General features: G+C 41.4%; 1 protein-coding gene across 10 annotated transcripts in view; it reads left to right on the top strand.

Moving 5' to 3' along the window:
• Positions 1-18,784, top strand: part of LOC122573408 (agrin-like) — a 382,715-nt gene that overhangs the window by 339,652 nt on the left and 24,279 nt on the right. For all 10 annotated transcript variants that reach the window (XM_043739729.1, XM_043739728.1, XM_043739727.1 and 7 more), the window contains 4 exons: positions 6,408-6,644; positions 16,373-16,588; positions 17,245-17,486; positions 18,335-18,521. In XM_043739729.1, coding sequence (XP_043595664.1) covers positions 6,408-6,644; positions 16,373-16,588; positions 17,245-17,486; positions 18,335-18,521 — 882 coding nt within the window. The remainder of the gene's footprint in view (positions 1-6,407; positions 6,645-16,372; positions 16,589-17,244; positions 17,487-18,334; positions 18,522-18,784) is intronic.

Genomic DNA, 18,784 nt, shown 5'->3' with positions numbered 1-18,784 from the left:
ACGCGTTCCCTGTCCCTTGAAATCTCGTGACATCGGTTATCGCGAAATTTACTTTCCTACGAGATGCAGTAACGATCTTCAATTGGAACGTGATTTAGGATCGTAAAAGTACTAGTCGACGATGGGAGGATGTTAAAAAAATATCGCATACGTAACTACTTCGAATAAATATTAGAAAGACGAAAAGGTAAGAAAATGTATCAATTTCCCAAGTATCTTATTTTGTCGCGTTTCTTATTTGCTATTAAAACACGGCAAGGTATAATTCCCCAAACGTTGTCTTTCTCGTTTCTCTTCTGATTCAGCGTTTCCTTAAGCTCGCTCGACCGCCCAATCGCTAAACGAGGTGGTAAATAAATGGAACAAATAAAACTCCCTCGGTTGAAATCCGCCAGTCACAAGTAACCAATAAAAAGGCGGTAACAGTCGGTTGCCATAAGTAGCAGCCATTAAAGTGGAGTAATGGGCTCTTGTACATTACGGTAGTGAGATTATTGAATAAGACAGGCGAAGAAAAGGCGAATTCTTGTCTTGGAACGACCTTCGTCATCACTCCGTCGTTCGAATCCACTTCTACGTTTCCCGGTCGAATAATATCCGGGCTGTTCTTAAAGTTTGCCTAACGAGGCTCATTTGACACAGTCCGTCTCTACTGGCCACACACAGACGACCCTTCGAACCTATTATTCGCTCCTCTTGATCCTCCCCTTCATCTTCCTGGCTGTTATCTGCCGAAACGTTCTGCCATGCCTCTATACAGACCACATACGTTTCGATAATGACCCACTAATTGGCAATCATTGGCACATAAACTGGCAATTCGATCGTCGATCATTTCGTCATCGTCTTTAGACGTTTACTCTGGAAAGCGATGTTTCCTATGTTTAGAGAGAGAGAGAGAGAGAGAGAACTTTGGACGTTAAATAGAGAATCGATGAAAGGAACTTGTACGTACATTTTTACACTAGTAAATCGAGTTCTGAGAATGTTTAAAAATTTTTCTCTGAGAAATGCGAATTTTTATTGTTCAGAACAAATTGTATTAAAAATCGTGTTTAAAAATTTTATAGTTTCTCCGTCGTTTCGACACTTGGTTCTTTTGAATTACTCTGAGTAGTAGAAATACGTACGAAAATTATAGGTAGATCTGAATTTTATAATATACATTTCAATGCCAGGAACGTTTCTAGCTAAAAATTCTTTAACAGAAGTGAGAGAATGATGGCATTTATTATCCTGATATCCTGGTGATATAATATATTAGGTACGTGGCTTCATACGATCTGATTTCCCAGATAGTAAAGCCATTTCTTTATGGAATTTTTGTTGCAGATTTTTATACGATGAAGTTTTTAAGCAACTGAATGAATCATGAATAACTGCGAGGTCGATAAAAATACAACAGAAAATTATTAGCCAGTGATTTCGCCATTGCTTATTTCATCGGGCTTCTTTCAAATAGAAACGTGATAAATTATTCGTAATTTACCAGAATTAAAACAGAGATAAGTAATATAAACGCAAATACTGAATACACACACACACACACACACATATATAACATGTTTATATTGATATAATATTTATATTGATAATTATTAAGGTATAATGCGCGAACAAGATTGGAGAATCTTCCTTTTAATTATCATTATTATTTTCTGAATGAATACACGGAAATAAATAACTATACAAATTTAATATAAAACGGGAATGGTTTGGAAATGTAATGTTTCTTCACAATTTTAGTATTTTCCCAAAGGGTATAAAATATATAGAATAGAAAAAGTTAACTGCATTAAATTTTTTTATATTTTACTAAAACAATTTCTAAATTCCAAGATATTCTATCACTATTTAATCCAAAATAAACATTAGGCGTGCGGATCTCACAAATACAGGCATATCATTTTCACATAATAATCAAAGGACCATGTAACTCAAACTCTCGTAATATGCACAAAACTTAACACGTTGTGTATTTCATACATCCGCGTGCTGATCAACAGCTAACGACTTATCTAAAATTGAATAGTCGCATACACACGCAAATCTCGTCAAAAATGCAATAGAATAAATAATCGCAGTTCAGTCACGGAGTAAACATAATGGCAGGAGAACAGGAAGGAAAACAGGAAGGTTGGGCGATGGCCATCGACGTTTGACAGACTTTTCGACGACCTGTGCGTCGGTTGTATACGGGAGTAATGCGGTGCTCGCTGATAATAAATTATCCGTAAGCGGTGAACAGCAAGCTGCGACGGTCAGGTGCTCCGGCAAAAACCGACAAAATGGATTATTAATTACTATATCACGTCGCCCCCTGTGGGTAGAGGCCGAACGAAACGAGAGAGAGAAACTTTGACGAGGTTTTTTTAGCGCTCGAAATTCGATCGCCGTAGTACAGAACCGGTATATTTAAGATGGATATTTCCATGTAGATCATAAAGGAGAAATTGAAGGCAGCGTCAGTGATGGAATATTCGTTTATCGTGCGAGGCGATGTTTGCAAATTCGAACGATTGTATCAAGGTTCTTCTTTTCTTCAAATTATTAATTGGATTCATTTAATCTCAAATCAAAGATATTAAACTTCGATGAATTACTATCGTACATATGTCGGATAACAAGTATGCAAGGTATGACGCAATTGGGGAAAATAAATTTTTCGAAAAATCAGCTTCGAAATTGAAAGTTTAAATAAACCAGTTCAAGGAACGAGTAAATATTCCGAAGCTTTCTGAAGTTTTTAATTTCCGGATTTGCAGAACATTTGCAACGAAAATGACAATTGTAAAGTTAACAAAGAGATCACGGATCACACGTTCAATACCACGCTCCGTTATACTTTCCGCCGTCTGAGTCGGTCATTCAATTTTCCATGATCGTATAGCAACCATCATTCGTACAAGATTGGTTCGCGAGCTCGATTAAGCTGGCTTTTCAATTCTATTCCGTATGCAACTAACTGATATCCGATGTTATTTCGTTCGACTGAATGGTCGCGCGATAGTTTTGTACGGAATGTTAATCTTCCAACCGTTAAATGAACAAACGCTGCGGATTAAACGCTGGATCCGTATTGCCGAAAAAAGATGGAAATTTAAATACTGATCGATTGTTCCTGCTTGTCGGCAGCCGAAAAAAGTTCCAGACTGTTTTTCATTCGAATACGCCATTTGTTTTCAGGTATTTCGCAGTTTCAAAGAAACGAATAGTAGACGAATATTTGTACAATATTTTCTCGCAAAGGAGTCACATTTACTTTTGTTCAACATGTACGTGTTTATGGAGAACGATAAATTATTCAGTCGACACTTTTGTACAATTCATTCCACCGACTGAATAATTAAGTTTCAAAATGTAAGGAAAGTTCGTTCGTAGTCCAGACGCAGAAGCAATAAACGCTGTAGAAATTTTTAACTTCAGCTTAATTTAACTTTCAAATTGATCCTATCAAAATTTCTTGCCAACCTTCGAGAAGTGAACAGAACGGGAACTTCTTCCATGCTTATTTAAAGATGTTTTCTGTACAAATAGTACCTTTGGAAAGTGTTTGCATTATCGTTCGTGCGTGTGAAACGTTCGCAGAAACGTTTCAGTTAGATCAAGGCAGTTGTTTGAACGTTAGGCAAATCGGTTAATGCAAACGAGAGACTATACCGAAGGGGTAAGAGTATCGGGGACAAGAGAGATAAGCAAATTAAATTAATTAATTCATCGAAATATTTACTTAATCGGTGCCAAATCTATTCGTATCGCAGAGTAGAAAATTCCTATTTATTTCTACTCGTAGAAACTATCTACACGTATGTACTGAAATTTCAATCGTCTATTTTATACGCATGATAAGAAAAAAAAAATACAATAAATGGCTTGGACAAAAAAAAGTGGTTGCAATAATTTCCAAGCAAAAATTCCCGAAATGGTGTAAAATTCATTCGGCTATCGCGAAAATATTGAACGATATTCCGGCGATAGTATTTTCGGACTCGTTGGAATATCTGAAAGACCAGGTTCTCGTCATCCCGATTTATTAGGTTCTGGCCAACGTTACATTAGGAAAATTCGTTCCATTAGGAAGATTGCACGAACGGAAAGGGACAAATCGAACGGTACCGTCCTCGCCGGTTGGATAACCGATCACTAATTGCTTTTGTCATACCGATAATTAATAATGCATCGATCGGAACGGCGGCGCGACGATGAGTGGCCGACGAATTAAATGCGTTAACGACGATAATCGGGTTGCGGTGAATGGTAAATCGAAAATACACCAGGACGGGAGTTATTGAATGCAAACGAGGCTGCGATCCATCATCCGGCCGAACTACTAGCTTTCGACGGCGGCGTGAACGTTTACTGTCACTACTGATGATCGTCGCTGGACCTAGTGTCAACGACTCGCGGTTCAGCGTGTGTATTTCGCACTGAACGATAAGCTTCAAACGTATATTTATGATATCAGAATAATTTCCCGAGATAGTTCAGATCATCTTAAGTATCAGTTTAACGACCTCGATTATTTTCTGTGATCTTTAAGTGTGATCCTGAGTAGTAATAACATGATCTTGATTAAGCGGTAACCGGGGATTTGATTAACCTTAAATTATCACGTTCATACGATCCTTTGTTTAAAATAAAACATGATATAGCAAGAAAATAGAGCGTTAAAAAAGATAGGTACTCAGTGTGCTCAGTGTGCTCAATATGTCGACGCGAGGAATGTAAGAATTCGTCCAGTTTTATGCTTCTTTCAAATCAATTGAAGAGGAATTTGATTTCTTTTTTCCACTGTTTGAGCTTTATATTAGCAGCATATTTTTGAAAATATTTTTCATTTTTGCTGATGCGAGGACACTGGACCTGTGAATCGTGCTCGACACGGTTCGTTTCATTTTTTATTGTACACATTCTGTAAAGAATTTTCAAGCATCGGGAAGTTGAAGATGTCACATTCGCATCTGACACGAGCTCGTCCACTGTCCCTCATTTTCAAAGGCGGAAAGAAGGTTGTCTGATGAAACGCATGACGTAACAACGATGAGAGATGAATGGTGGTCGGCTTGATTTGCAGAAGAGGCAACGGAAGAGGTGACGAACGATGCTAGGGAAAGCCGTGTTGGTACTGTGTGGAGTGTTGACGATATCCCAGTGTTGCTACGTTTTTCCAAAAGGTACTTGAACGCAAATAACCAGCGTAACGACGACGCTCTATGTCAAAAATCGTAATGAAGGTCCGGAAGAAAGGCCCGTGCACTGTCACGAACTTGAGAATATTCCGTGAAATAGAATATTCAAAAGTAATTTCGCGGGTTAATTTCTCATTTGTGAAAGAAAACAATAAACGTATAGAAATAATTGAAGAAGGGGTTTTGTAAATTTTAAGAAAGTATTTTCTCCTGCCGTATAAGGAAGAAGATAGATAGAGAAATATCTTGTTCTATTTAAATTATTCTTCGGCGGATGTTTGTTTCATCTTTCTTCCTTTTGCGTTATCCATTTTGATCGAATTTCAATTCCTTGCTACTTTAACCGATTCTATTTATATCACGAACAAGTTAAACGATTCTAACATCGAAAACATTAAATATACGAATAAATTATTTTTGCAAGCTATTTTTAAAATACCCCGCTAAAGTCAAATATACCGCTCCTTCAAAATATAGTCTCCTATTATCATTAACCATCTTTTATCCAGGTTACAAGAACAAGCTACTTCTTTCCTCTATTTTTCTACCCGTGTCTCGTGTCGTTCTGCCAGAAAGAGGCCATGCTATCATAGCTATGGCGAACGAGAAGAACGTTTTAATTGGGCTTACTATTCTCTGTTCCTTCGCCAGTGGTTCCATTAAAAATTTTCACCGGCTTAGCCGCGGCTGAATATTCGTGGACGGCTTTTATCTGTTCAAATCCCGAGAAGAAAGGAGAACCGGGGGCCGGCGAGCACGGTCACGGTTCGTACGCTGTATTTTATCACGCCGGCTAAATCCTCCGGTAGACGATACTTTATTCATCGTGAATCGCGCGGATTTAATTTCACGCCGCTTTACGACGCGCCCCATGTTTACGGTTTGTAATTACATTTGATGCCGGAACGACCGTGATGCCGGTAAAAAAATTATCGATTAAACGTGCCCGTCGCCGTCCTTCCTATTCGTCAAATTGTTTCTCGCAAGATGATTTTCCTGTCCTGCTTCAGTAACTTTAACTATCTCCCTTTCTGGTGAAAGATCGTAATTATTCAGAATAGGTACGCGATTATCAATATGCAATTTGGTAATTGAGAAATTTACATTCGCTTAATGTTCGAATATTTACGCGTCGAACTGTTCCAATCGAATGCCAATGGTGCTACGACCGTTCGAACAATTGTTAATTCAACGACATCACCAATTTTTTTGTTACAGAAATCAAGGACCCGTGTGCGAAACTAAATTGTACTCAGGGCGCGCAATGCGTACGAAGCAGAGACGGAAGCAAAGCTTCCTGTGAATGCTTGGAATCCTGTCCGAATTTAGGGGATCACGAGGGATCGAGCCCTGTCTGCGGCACAGATGGGACCGACTATCCGTCTCTTTGCGAGTTGAACAAGGCAGCGTGCGCGAAGGGTGTTAATATCACGGTGGCATTTCAAGGCAAATGCGGTAAGTATTTTTCTTTCGACTGCAATACGAAACATTTATCTTTTGCTTCCTCGCCAGTTATATCTTGTCGTATACAAGATAATATTCGTACAAGATAAGATAAGTAAGATTCGAAAAGAATACCATGAATGTTTTCCTCAAGGACAGCCAAAGCTTTGTTCAATTAAAAACTAAACACTTTACGATCAGAAAGGAACGAGCCTTCTATCGTTTCAGCTTAATTTCTAGTTTACGCGGAGTTTGTCTCATTCTTCGCGGAATAATTGTAGATGGTTAAGAGACGCGAAATGACGCAAGAAATATCGATCTTGAAAGGAACAAACGATAGCAATGAAAGGTAGCACGTTGCAAACACTTAAGATGCATGCCTAAGAATCTCGTGTTTCCTCGCGATGTTATTTATCGAGAGCGAAAGCGTAGTCGGACTCCGAGATAATCCAGCAACGGGGCCTGCAGCGGAAACAAATATTTACTGAATCGAAGTCGAGCCGAGCTTAAATATCGAGGTTTGTCAGTACGTATTTACTTGCGACTTTATGCATGTGATCGAGATTACTTCCGGGTAGATGCGGTCGTTTACATTCGCGACGTTCTGCGTATTTCTCGGTGATATCCTTATTCGCGAAATTCGTAACCGTGAAATCATGATTCCAGAGGAACCAATCTCTTTCGTTTATATCGCTATCCGAATATGGAAGAAGATGTTATTTATTTAGCATAAATATAAGAACATTGCCCCAAGACGATTCTAATAATTGGATAAACGGTAAATGTGTTAATGAAAGATACTTGATGAACGGAATATATCGTCGGGAGATAGAAAGTTTAAAGAACGCGTCTGCTGAACCGATCGATACGTTCCATTCCAATTTCACAACTCACAGATTAAAAGCTGACTTTATTTTCATTTGTCCTCGTGCCTTCCACCAATAAATTTTCTATCGTTTCAAGCACAATACACGCCTTTCTCTTTTTCTTTTTTTTTTTTTTGCTCGCTGAATACTAATTCTTGACAATCGTTGATTAAATACAACGGTTTAAAATCTGTGCCATTCAACCGCGGAATAAAAGCCTTCAATTCTAAAACAATTCTTAATTTTCTGTCGTGCGAGTGCGCGCTTCGTTGGCCAGTAAAATTAATCGGCGATTCCGTTGTTATGCAATGCTCGATAATTGAAAAATAGCGAAAGACCGAGAAACCTAAACGACTGCGGAAGAAACCGAGCGTGTGACGCGAAATCGTCGGAAATCCGCAACATCGGTCGAAAACAACGAGAAGACAGTGATAAATTAGCAACGTGCGAGTAGCATAGACAACCGACACGTATTTGCTGAAGCTAAATCGTTTCGCACAAACATTCGTTCTGCGGAAAATAAAGCGTAAATCGTGCAAGTAAATTCCAAAGCTATAGCCAGTCAGATGGAACGTATATTCGCCATTTATCGTCCGATTAAACCGATTCTTTTCTATTGACGAGAAGAATCAAGTTCTTGCTCTTTCACCCGTTCCCCGCACCTCGTTCGCTTCAAATTAAAAGCAACTAACCAGAAGAGAAGAGGGAAGAGCTTCTTCATACCGTTTTTTCGTTTTTTCTAGCTCATTTTCAATTGTCAGTGCACGTCTCTTTATACTCCGGTTTCTTTCTCCATCTAATTTTCCCTCTGTTCGTATACCTTTACTCGTGGCGATCCCTTCCTTTGATATAGCTTGTAAGACTTCTTCTTCTTATTCCGCCTGCATTTATATTTATCTTACGCTTTACCTTCAACTACACGCGTTTTTTTCGCTTATAATTTTCTCTTCAGGTACGATAGTAATGTTCCAGAAGAAAAGTGTTCTTCTGGAACGTTCCTATTTGAATGCAGCTTTCTGCTCGATTAAACAACTTCTATCTTCTCCGTCGTGCGTTCTATTCTACTGCATATTCCTAGAAATTACTATTTACAATATTAGAATTAGAATTGGAAAATTCTAGGATTAGAAATTTAGAATTTCTAGAAAAATAAATATCTTAGTTGTTACTTGCTTCTTATTACAAAAGAATACAATTGTGTTTTTACCCGCATATTGCAAAAAGCCTGTAGATTAACAAGTTTATCCGCACCTTCCTCGTTCCTTTCTTTCGCTTTGCACTCAACCTCGTCTCTCCGTTCTCATTTCGCTTTTCTCATTTTAATTTTTGGCATTCTAAATCATCCATACGACCCTTCGTTTCTCCCATCTGTCCCTTGATTCTCTCTCTCTCTCTCTCTACCCTTTGTTTTATTGACCAACCGGTTCCTTTACCTCTGTTCATCCCATCGTTTTTACCTTTTTACCTTTACCAATCATCTGCCCTTTTTTATCTTCTCCGCGTATCTCACGTCGCAGCTCCTCTCATTCCCACCCTCCTGTTAGAATTCGCCTGATCGAGCTTACGCCCTTCAGATTTCTTACTCGGCTGTTTATCCCCTGTCCAACCCTAGTCGCCTTGTGCCCTCTCGACCGAAGGCTAGAACACAGTATAAACTCGGCGGGCGTTTAATCAACCGAGTAGTAAAGACAAATGTTTGATCAGACAGATAGTTGCGAGTAAAGGAGGCAACGTTTACTTAGGATTAGGCAAGTCCACCCGCCGACGCTTCGTCTGCTCACATCCATTCCGTTGCTTCTTATTCTTCAAACGGACGCGATGATAATCGCGAACATCGATGCGTTTCCTCTTCCAAAGTGTCTACCTCGCGACGCAGTTGTTCTTGATGTTCCTATAAAATCGAAGGATAAAGAGCAACCGGTTGAAGGTGAAAATTGCTAAAAAATGCTACACGATCACAACGCTTATGCGAACTTGTAAATAGCGCGAGGTGTGCTAGAGAATTGTACCGTTATTTCGTCGAGTCTAATAATCGAGTTGCACAGAGAACAACGAGACTTAGTAATCAGTGACGAGGACACTGAAAAGATTGGACGAAACCGTCGCATCGTTCGACCGAGCGACTATTCTTCCCGGTTCGATTCTCATCGAAGTGAAAGTCACGATAGAGAGAGAAATAATAGAGGAAAAAGAAGAATAAAGTCAAGGGTGTCTTTTATCAATCGTATTCAGTCGCTCCACGTTGGTGAGATGGCGAAATCAATAATAAATTCCATCGGCATGGGACCGATCGTGGCTCGTTTCTAACTAACCCAGCCCATCCCTGACCCCTCCTAATTTCTTCGGCAACGAGGACGCCGAGTCAGGGGTGGAACGAGCTGGGTCGCGAATCTCAAGTGGCTGCGACGATAAATCAAATTAGCTCGAAACTTTCGAGACTTTTCGATCGTCACCCACTCCGTTTCCGCCCCGCGCGATCTACTGTCGAGCCTCTCTCGTTCTCCACCGTCAGAGACGATTGGCCCGAGGGTAAATTGAAAAAAAGAGGGGGGAATGAGTTTTCGAGACAGACGAACTTTTTCAATGATTGAAAGTAGCAGCAGCAGCAGCAGCAACAGCGGCTGCTAACGGTACGGGTGGCAGAGGAGAAAAGAGGTCGCGAAACGCGATAAAACGCGGAAGCTGGGCCTCGCGATTAAAAGTATGCTGGATTCTCTCTCTTTCTCTCGCTCTCGTTCTCGGTGTTAATACCAATGCACTATAGAGAATCGTTATTGGTTATCGAGTGCGTGAGAATCCCGAGGAAAACTTCCCAAAAGCGCGATGCGGTTGAAAAGGATCAATCTTTTCTGACTGTATTCGAGAGATTCGCGACGGAAACTCGTAAACAAGGGGGAAGTTACTACGTTTCCTTCCGAGTGACAAATGACGTCGCATTTAAAACAAGAAGTAATCAGACTTTTGAAGAAGATTAATAATAGTATATCAAAATACAAAAGGTATGAGAGTCACGTTTGGAATATCATATATTTTAAAGAACTATATATCTCATATATTTTAAAGAACTATATATCTCATAAAGGATGAATTGATCTTGATTGGGTAAAATTGGCCCCAATTACGTAGCGATCGTTTGCCAGAAGAGACGATCTTACGATTCGTTCTGTTTAATTTCACAATTATCCAGTCACCGTGCACGCAGCGATCGTTAAGTAACCTTTCCAGGAGGAGTCTTTGAGAACTCCTTTCCAAGATAAGCGCTATTTCTTTCTAGCCCTTTTTTCCACCGTGCCCCTTCCACCTTGGGCTGTAGAAATTCGCTTTAGCTCGTTTCCCGTGAATATCCTGATCCAAATCAGAATGGGAGGCGGGCGTGCCGTTCTCTTCACGCTCGAGTGTGCCGAAATAAGGGTGTTCTGTAGGGGAAAAGGGGCAGATCTCCGAAACGTTAGCTTCGAGGATCCTAGCTCCTTCGAAACGGGCTTGACTAAATTCTCACGCTAGTCGGTTCGAGGATTCCAACGCCAACTATACAACGAACAAACTGAAGATGCGAGCCGTGCGCAGACCGACCCTGACGCGTCGGTTCGATTAAACTTGAAGGTCCGTGATCGGTGTGTTAAATTGCTCGTATGCCTTTTTCAAAAAACAAACGAAACGCTAGATCGTCGTATGCAGAGAAAGAGATTAAATTGGTGGATAAATTGTAACGAATGCAACTGTCTTTGAAGTATATTTACGTACGTAGGCCAGAGACTAGAAATTATGCAGATATGGATATTAATAAATAGCAAGACCATTGCCTGTAAATAACGTTTTAAGTATATTTCGTCTAAATATCTATGAATCTGCGAACCCATTCATACGAAATTACTTTCAGAATCTCGTCACAAAACGAGAGAACACTGACGAAACGCTTCTAAAATCCAATCTCGATGCAACTTTCCTTCTACGATTTTTCTTCCATCAGAATTTCATCTTCCTCTTGCAGAAGAAGCTAATGTTTTTTCATCAACAAAGCCTGAATAATATCAAGCGGCTTAAAGTGGCGTCACGTACGATATAATCTCAAGTATATTTTGGTAGTGCATGGAAATGCAGCAAAAGTGCCGGTCATAAATTATCTTCAAACGGTTACACCGTAATTGCATCGTAATGAAATCAAACCGCGAATCCGTGCATGCAAATTGCAGGTATGCGTGGAGCGGCGTCAAATCCATCTGCATTCATCCGTGTAATCACTTATAATTCACCAACGACACGTGCTACGACGGAGTCTCTTTGGAGCGATCTACCATCGAACACCCAAACGTAGCCAATTCGTCTCGCCAAGTAGCCCGTTTACGATGCAGCGTGCGCGACGAAGGTTTCCCTAGGAAGTTTCCTATGCTCCGTACTATATCCTCGTAAATTACCATCGCTGTTTCTGGGCGGATGCTCTTGCGCGCTTATGTTTACGCGCCTCGAGCCTAAGTGACTGCCACGTCTAGTTTTGCCTGTTCGCCTGCTACAGGGAAGGAGCTGCACGAGTTCCGCGTACACTTCGGGGATGCCACAGGTCGAATGAAAGTGGCTTGCTGCCAGTACACATGAGTAGTACACAACAGTAGACGCTGCGGAAAGCGGCCGCCAAGACGCTGTTAACACAGACAGTCGTTGGTGCTCGGGCGTAATTCCCTTCAACGATGTTCCTCATATTCTCCGAATTCCGTGGCTCATCCTCCGTGCGGCATTATCTATCCAACTACCGAACAGGATATCCGTTGACAGGGAAGAAAAGGGAGACGTCAGTCGAATGGTTCGTTTAAGATTTGGTAGCTTAATGTGATTTGTTTGTGGTGCATTTTGCGTCGAACAAGGGAGAATGTATTTCCAGGGTGGTTGAGAGCTCGAAGAAATTCAGTTGTGTTTATCGTGGTGTTTGTTGGGAATTTACTTGGCGTAGATTGACGAGCGATAAAATTCTATTTTGTTTGCACGGCGATGCGCAATTAGAAGAATACGTTTACGATTACATTACGTACAGTATAAATTTACGTAAGATATTAGCGCAAGTATCGACCAAGTATCAAAATATCTATTCCTAGTAAATGTATTCATTCATGATTGATATGCGCATACGTTGACTAGTAAATGTGCTGTCTAAATTTACTGAATGAATACATTCACCGTAAACTCGTTATGTCGCGTAAGGAATTTATTTCGTGTTATCTGGTGGAAGATGGATGTGGTATCAATTATGTTAATTGTTCGATTAACGTTTCGTTTATTATTCCACCTTAATTCTTACTTATCCTCCTCCTTTTAACGAATATTTTCCCAAACGGGTATTTTCTGTTAAAGTGGCAGAATAAAATTGAGTCGCTAATGAACTTGGTACTAGAAAAGTTACTGAGATCGTGAAGTGGTTTCATTACAAAACATGTTACGTTATAATTGAACGAATGCTACTGCAAGCATCGATGATATGACATTCCCGAGTTAAGCCAGATAATTTGATTGCATAATTCATTGGTTATCTTCCAACGCTCGATTCTCTGCCTGTTTCATTTATGCGAGTTTCTAGTCAATAAACATGCCTGATTGGTTTATTAACATACAGGATACGTCAGATTTACAAGAATTTTTGGAAAAGTAATTACAATAAGTTTTCATGCCGTGAATACGTCAACGATCACCGCAACTAGGTTTCAGCTCTCAGTTTAACCGAAACTAGAACATAGCTTTTCCTAACCTTCGATGAAATTTCGAGCAAACTTCAGTCGTACATGAAGTTAGGAAATTTTCGAAAGCGCGCGAAGCTATGTAAAACAACCACAACTAGTAAACCTAAAACTGAAGCTATGCAAAACTGCCAATTCTATTGAAACAAAGCTGGATGAAACTTCTAAAGCTAGACCAAGCTTCCAAAGCATTCTGTACATTTTCTACAAATTGCATAATGTAACAATTTATTTGCTATTAGTCTACGAATTACGCTTCTATTCCTTCTCTTCTCTATTCGACATTTTCACCTCGCTAGAAGGAAATATTTAAATGTCGTTTGAAAGCTGCGAGGATCCTCGTATTCTACTCGTCGAACTGGCAAAAGGTGCAAACAGCGATGCAGCAGCGCCGCGGCTAAAAAGGATAAACCGTCCGGAACAATAACGAAGCGCGAAATAAGAATGCAGACGGCGAAACGCGACAAGCGGAGAGAGAAGTTAGCGATCTTTCAATTCGTTGACCAAACTCAATTCAATTCCCTTTATCCACCACTTACCCTCCCGGACAACTTCTTTCTTATTCCGCCCCACCGCTTATTATTCCTTTCTGAAAGTTATTCCGCGGGAATGCAAAATACGCGCGGTGTGGCGAGAAAGCCGGGCGAGGAGGTCACGGTTGGTCGGAGGTATGAAGAAGGATCGTCGAGGAAGGATAGAGAAACCTCAGTGGGATGGGCGTGGGGCTTGGAAAAAAGTAGCTGGGCCACGTAGAAAGTTTCGCGTAACTCGGAAGATTAGACAAGGCTGATGCTACCGTCGGAGACAGCCGTTGAGGGAGGATGCGAGGGGCGCAGAAAGAAGGTCGTCGACTACCGTGGAGTGAAGAAAAGGAGAGGGAGAGGGTTGGTGTGGCTCTTAGCGACGGACTTAAAAACAATTGCCTCGCGGCGACGCGGGAATTTTAAACACACTTCTATCGACGGTCCGGATGGCTTTTGTTCGTCGAAATCGCCCGAGGGGGGTGGAACAGGGTGAGAATCGAGAACTCGACGCACTCTGTCCACGATCGAAGGGCTTTAAGGCAATTTACGAGGGGTTTTACGGTTTCAAGTGACGCCAGCCTGTCCTGATCTTCTTCCATTCTCTCATCCCTTTCATCCGCGAGCTCCATCCACCCACCTTCGTTCACGCGACCGCTTTATATTCAATGTTGTTTTAATGCCACCCGTTCCGTTGTCTTTTTTCCCCCGTTGAATTATATTCACTGGCCGGCGGGGCGTAAAAATTACCACCGAGAAAATTTGAATAGGACGAATCGACGCTTCCGTTCCCTCGGAAATTATTCTTGGAGGTTAGCCGAGAGAAATATCTGTTTAAATGCGTCCAACGGGTTAAACTCGGCGGCGAACTTGAGCTTTTTTATCCCTCTCTCTTGTTAAAATGGCCAACTGCCGCCGCATGTGCTCCATGCAGCGACATCATTACGCGCACTCGCGGCGGAGTTTTATGGATAACGACTAACAGACGCCGATACAGACGATCCTTAGAGATGCTCTGACGATAACACAAAGAAGTTCGAATCAGGGTAATGTCGCGGAAAGTTAGAGCGCCAGCTTAGAGACCTGTGGTTCGCTGTCTTTGAGAAGAATTCGCGGATAGAATTTGAAAAAAGACGCAGACGCAGACATAAGAAAGGCTCGGAAACGCCTTCAACGCTTGTTATTCGGATGGTATAACGATCGAGTTAGACGGGCTAATGTGAAATTGCCGTCGCTATGAGGACAGCTACGTGTGAGCGGCAAACGAAGATATATCGTACTTTCAATCGACGGTTTCAAAGTTGGACACGTTGATCATCGTAATTTCCCGCTGAAGAAAAGAGATAACACAAACACGCGTGAGTTTGGAACAACAGTCTCAAACTGAGAGACAAACTCTCAAAACTTCGGATTGGTGTAAATTTAACGTTGTTCAAGTTTAAACATATATTTATTTAAGTTAAAGCTTTTAGAATTGCGTTGTTCGAATAAATTCAATTTCCTGCCATTTCCTCGATTGCTCTCGCGAACGTGTATGTGGAAAGCTTACATTTATTTTGAAAGGTATCGGATATAAAATAAAAGTCGAGACACGAAGCATATTTCCTGTGATACGATGGACAAACGATAGCACGCAAAAGATGGAATCATACGTTGCAGTTAGCGCGTCATAAATTATCGTTCGCGGAGGGTACGTGAGAATTGAGCGAAAACGAAACTGTTACGAGGCGTACGAGAATATTTGCGTGAGAGGAAAGAGAGTGGAGGGGACTTCGATTACAACTCTTGGACGAGCCACTAAACTGGCGGCGGACGAGGAAGAAACGAGGGTGGTTGCGGAAGGTTAGCCGCTCCACTGAGCTGTAACTCGAACTAACCCCGAGAAACACCACCGCCTCGGGAACTTGCCGCGTCAGCCCCGCTGTAAGGTCGAAACCTACCGCCTGCGGACAGGAAACGGAATCCAACTTCCTTCCTCGAGGGCGAAGATTAATCTCGGTGCAGCCATGCTTCTACCTGTGCCTCGGTAACCCCCTTTGGACTCCACCACCTACCATTCCTCCCCTTTGCCACCCCTTGTTCTTTTGCCCGCTCACAGGACCGCGTACACTTCTCATCGGGCTCTTTCTATCTGCCTTTATCAATCTGACTGCAACTAAACCGTCCTAACCGTGCAGTCGCATAAATTTCCCTGGAGCATTTCTTTCCAGCTCGTTCATAATCCGCAAACGGAAGTGACTGTTAGCCCGTGGACAATGGAACTTAATTTTTCGGGGACGAAACGTTGACTGCGGTGTCTTAGAGTAAACGAGAATAATCTTTCATGGGAAGGTTCTTCTGAATAGTCAAATATATGCGTACGTTTTCAGCGTTTGTCGTTTTAATTTTTATTTTTTCTACGATCTTCTTTGTCCTTTAATTATCGTAACGACCAAACTGTGTAATTTTTCTTCTGCTAATTATCCAACTCCGCTAAATTCATAAACAGACAACGATTTATTCTAAAACGAAAACGAGAACAAGATGCATTGCTCGCGTTATCCAGACGCGAAGGTATTTACAACAGCGTGTCTTCATTGTACGAGTTGAACGTGACTTCAACCGGCACGTACCGCAATTTAATTTTCCAGATCCTTGCGGCAACGTGGAGTGCGTAGAACCGGAAATCTGTCAGCTGGACGACTCGAGGCAACCTGGCTGTCGTTGCGGTGAGCAGTGCGGCCTTGAGTTCGCACCAGTTTGCGGAAGCGATGGTAAAACATACTCGAATGAATGCAGCCTCAGGCAGGAAGCTTGCAGATCGAGATTATCGCTGAGGAAGGTCTACAATGGCGCATGCAGCTCGGGTAATTTTAAATTCAGCCTCCAGCTCGTCCAAGTTCCTAAGAGGCATTTGTACTATTATACCGTAACGTGGTGAATGTGTTCCGATAGTTTCTTTCTGAAATAAGGGAATAGAGTATTTCGTAGTTTTCTGTTATTCAAGTTATTCCCAACTTTTTTCCAGTTCCAGCAACTCAAACCTTGCAATAAGCCAGCACTAAACTAAAATGAATTAATAATTAGTAAAATAAATTCTATTAAAACTGTAATAAATACATACAGTAGAAATAATTGAATATTACAGCTCGAATATTTCCTCCAACCACAACAGAGTTATTTAAACATCCTATTTCACCTAGCTAATTCCGTACAAATTTCTTTCACAACACTGGAACCAGTTTCCAATATCATCTTCTATCCTCCTTCGTAGCGAAAATCTTACATTCCGAAGGAAAATCTGAAAATCAGACAGAAACATTCTTCGTCATTCGTTTTAACTTTCCCCATTTCCATTTAGTCATCCATCAACAGCACCCCCGTCCTAATTCAGAATCACAATCCAGCCGGAATAAACGTCTCGTAATACCCACTATTGCTTCAGTAGAAACTGAAAAACTTTTAATCACAAGGGCGAGTGAAACGCGTTGAAAGGGAATTTTTAATCTTCATGACTGTGCAGGAATCAATCCGTGCGACGAGGCGAAATGCGGCCCCTACGAACAGTGCGTGATCAACCGACAAGGGATCGCGAGCTGCGAATGCGGTCCGGAATGCGAACCTGTGATGAGACCAGTATGCGCGCGGGGTGGCAAAACATATACATCGTTGTGCGAGCTGAAGAGACAGGCCTGTTTAACGAAGACTAACATCGAGGTCGCTTACACGGGAACCTGTGGCTCCAGGGGGCCCTGCTCCGAGAAGGTCAGTCGAGTTTCCGCTTCGGGTGTTAGATGCGCGAAACAGAAAGGAACAGTGGCAAATATTTGAACGTGCAAACAAACACGCGCGACGTGAGGAAAATCGAGGCGTGGCTGTAAGAGATGTGAATCAGGATTCAGTCTTGCTTAACTAAAAAGAACTATGCATAGAAAGAAATAGTTGTTCCTTGAATTTATGAGAGAAACTGAATTGGTAGAAATAGCCTATTTGCGAGTAAATTTATCGTACAGTCTTTTGATGATTATCGTGTAAATACGAAGAACAGGTACGTCCTAATGGAACGTAAAAATACTTATGTATAAAGAAGTAATAAAAGTGAAAAATGTAATTTCCTTAGCTATGTCCATAAAGCTTAAGTTTGTATAAACATCCGCAGTCTGGTTATTCTATTTCGTGTTTATCGTAATGCCTGCATGCCACCCGTTCTCCATTCATTCTAAAAAAAAAAAGAGAAATACAAGTTCGTTCCGAACAAACGAAATGCGGGGAAAAAATCAGCGTTGGTCGTGGCAAAGCACTGCGACGATTTACGTTAAATCCTGCGAATTAAAGTAGCACGTAAATTCTGCGTTGCAATAAAATATCACGAGCAATAAATTATCGGCTTTGCACCAGCGACTATCCGAGAAAACCTACGACAAAGAGGCTGCTGTCGCCGAGAGGTGTGTCGTGAAAAAAGCAAACGATGATCCACCGCGATTAATCTCGCGTTTTTCTCTCGGTTGAAACCGAGAGAGAGAGAGAGAGAAAAGGAAATGAAATGAATCGCCACGTTTGGGATCGAAAACGTCCAAGGGAAAAAGTCAAGCTGATAGGAATTTCTTTTGCAGATCTGTCAGTGGGGCGCGATTTGCGCGGAAACCGGTGGCACAGCGATTTGCGAATGTCCAACCTGTCCGGCGGAATTTCAGCCAGTTTGCGGCGACGATGGCATCAGCTACGGAAACGAGTGTAAGCTTCGCCTGGAGGGCTGTAAACATCGACGAGAGATCCGCGTGCTTTACCAGGGACTCTGCAGTGAGTACCAATCCCCGGAAAACGGGAACCTCTTTAATTCCCTAGAATCTTCATTCCTGATTCGTCGAATCCACTCTTTTTCCGCGGATACAAACCTATTTTGACCTGTACACGAGTATTTAACAAAAGCTTGACCAATTGTTCTACTTGTCCAGTAGGTTTTATACAAAAAAAAGAGGTTTTATTTTTTCACATTGAGCGATTATAATATTTTCAATTAGCGATTAGATCCATAGTATACTGATTGTTATTTTACGTAACGT

Source organism: Bombus pyrosoma, linkage group LG12 (assembly GCF_014825855.1).
Source record: "Bombus pyrosoma isolate SC7728 linkage group LG12, ASM1482585v1, whole genome shotgun sequence".
In the NCBI taxonomy this organism is placed as follows: Eukaryota; Metazoa; Arthropoda; class Insecta; order Hymenoptera; family Apidae; genus Bombus; species Bombus pyrosoma.
Note: the sequence above shows the minus strand (reverse complement) of the source record. Positions and strands in the feature narration are given on the sequence as shown.